The sequence below is a fragment of the Cherax quadricarinatus genome, chromosome 37, assembly GCF_038502225.1.
Source record: "Cherax quadricarinatus isolate ZL_2023a chromosome 37, ASM3850222v1, whole genome shotgun sequence".
Lineage (NCBI taxonomy): Eukaryota > Metazoa > Arthropoda > Malacostraca > Decapoda > Parastacidae > Cherax > Cherax quadricarinatus.
This window is the reverse complement of record NC_091328.1, coordinates 11,328,214-11,330,453: the sequence shown is the minus strand read 5'-3', so window position 1 is coordinate 11,330,453 and position 2,240 is coordinate 11,328,214. Positions and strand designations below refer to the sequence as shown.

Sequence of the window (2,240 nt, the reverse complement as noted above, 5' to 3'; positions counted from 1 at the left end):
AACCTCAACCCTCCTATTTTTTTTTTAATCTATGAAAAATTCATATCCTTGAAGACATGCGGGAGATTTGTGGTGTCAAGACCGTGTGTTCCAGGAAAGGAAAATTCACGAAGACCCACCTGAGATGTTGTAGTGTTTTGTAATACCCTTTTTTTCAAGGGACTTGAGGTAAATTCAACATTTCAGCAATGCTTTATTACAAAATACTCTCATAACATGTACATACACTGAGTAACATAACCAAAAATATAAAGTATCAAGATTAGAAGCTTGGAATGTTTTCCTGTATTGCAGCATCTAGTCACAACAAGTCTCGACACTAATAAAGTCGAGATTGCAGCAACATGTATGTTATGTGAGTGGAGTTTATAACACCAATGTTATTATACATCTCTGTCTTTATTATTTCATATGCACAACCAAAACACGATTCAAAATGATGCGAAAGGTCAAAAAGAAAAATCAAGATTTTATATCACTGTATATTGCACAGTTCCTTCCATAGGCTTTTACAATACAAACATTTTATCAATCTCAGTTAAAGTTGGGTTAAAGACTATGTACTCAATATATTTATGTTAAAGCATATTTCTGAGTCCATCAAAGATGAATACACTATAATGTACAAATGTCAATAAATAAACTAGATTCGGCTTGATAAAGAAAAATGGATACCGTGTCATAGCTTTAAAAAGTACCAAAATCTCACTTATATACATCTCAGGAATATTACATAGACACATAATTATGTACAAATAATCGTAGCACCACATAATGTCTAAAGGAACCTTGACAAACCACAGATGTCTCCGGTCTGTGATTTGTGGGGTTCTACACACTTTTAAACAAGAGGAAGTGGGTCTACAGCACTGAAACGGATGTCCGGAGTGGAGGAACATCACTTTACCGTGGCTGGAATAATTCACAACCCACAAATTAAAAGTGAAACTAGACGTTTCAGTCAGTCTTGGACTAATATCTAATTGCAATGTACAGCTGGTGGGACGTGGCCACTCACAGGTGTCTCCGAGCTGTGGTGGGCAGGTTCCAGATGCTACACCTGCGTCTCCCACACGCAGAGGGAAGCAGTCGACAGACAAGTGCAAAGCAAGTTTTTATTGTGACAACGTTTCGCTCTACACAACGCGAAAAGTTGTCCCAATATAAGCTTGCTCTGCATCTGTTTCTTTTCTTAAATACTGTGAGCATTAAGCCTCTGTATCCAAAAAACGGTTGAGAAATGTTGCAATCGTTTATTGACGCAATGTATATTTTCTACTATACTCTATGACACTGGACTAAGGAATTGTGGAAAAAATATATGAAGCGATAATGAAACGAACGACCCCATGTCCTGAAGAACAATTATTGCTGCACCTTCGTCTTGGGGTCGTAGCTAACAGTTTCAAAGTTGGCAGGATTACGATTCGAGGGTCGCAGATGGACCACTCAAAGTTGGGAAGCAAGTACTCACACTAACAACGTCTCGAGTGCTTGGTTGGTGTGTGCCTGGCCTCTGGAGTGCTGTGGTGTGAGTGTAGAAGCAGGTGATCACACCAGCGAGGTCTCGAGTGCTTGGTTGGTGTGTGCCTGGCCTCTGGAGTGTTGTGGTGTGGGGTGCGGGCTAGGCCTGAGAGATAGCGACGTTTCCAGAATAATGGTGCTCTTGGTGCTCTTCCTACGGTGGGTGGAGGGATAGCCCAGGTGCCGCATGCGGTGCTGACGCCATCGCTTCTTCAGCAGCTCCTGTACCTCACCGTTCAGGAAGCAGTACAACACCGAGACGAAGACGCCCTATAAGTGAGAGAGAAAGAAACTTAGGATGAGGCAACAGCATGTCAACATACGAAGCATCAGTGCAATATACGAAACAATATGACCTATAGAGAATACGAAACCGCAGTGGCATATTACCAGAAATTCTAGGAAAACAAATCCCCTACTTTGCTTATTGTAAGTATACCATAACCTTTATAATTTGTCCAAATACATGCATAACTTGCCAAATATTGCACTGAAGAAACTCCTAAACGAAAGCTACATTGTAACGTATCCGTGACTCGGCTCCTGACATTGAACCAAACAATAGTGATACAGTTTGGGAAGGTTTCATAGGCACTTTATCTTGCTTAACAATCAATTTTTGGGGGGCATAGTTTGTTGACCCATTATGTGCCTCTGTATTTTTTGACTCGCTCACAGGATGGGGTGACTACTACTCACATGATGGGTATAGTGTG

At 40.9% G+C, this 2,240-nt stretch overlaps 1 protein-coding gene across 1 annotated transcript in view; it reads right to left on the bottom strand.

Annotated features, from left to right (window-relative positions):
• Positions 1 to 215: 215 nt before the first annotated feature.
• LOC128705760 (glucagon receptor-like) overlaps positions 216 to 2,240 on the bottom strand; it is a 244,521-nt gene continuing 242,496 nt past the window's right edge. The window contains exon 12 of the mRNA XM_070091716.1: positions 216 to 1,794. Coding sequence (XP_069947817.1) covers positions 1,552 to 1,794 — 243 coding nt within the window. The 3' untranslated portion in view covers positions 216 to 1,551. The remainder of the gene's footprint in view (positions 1,795 to 2,240) is intronic.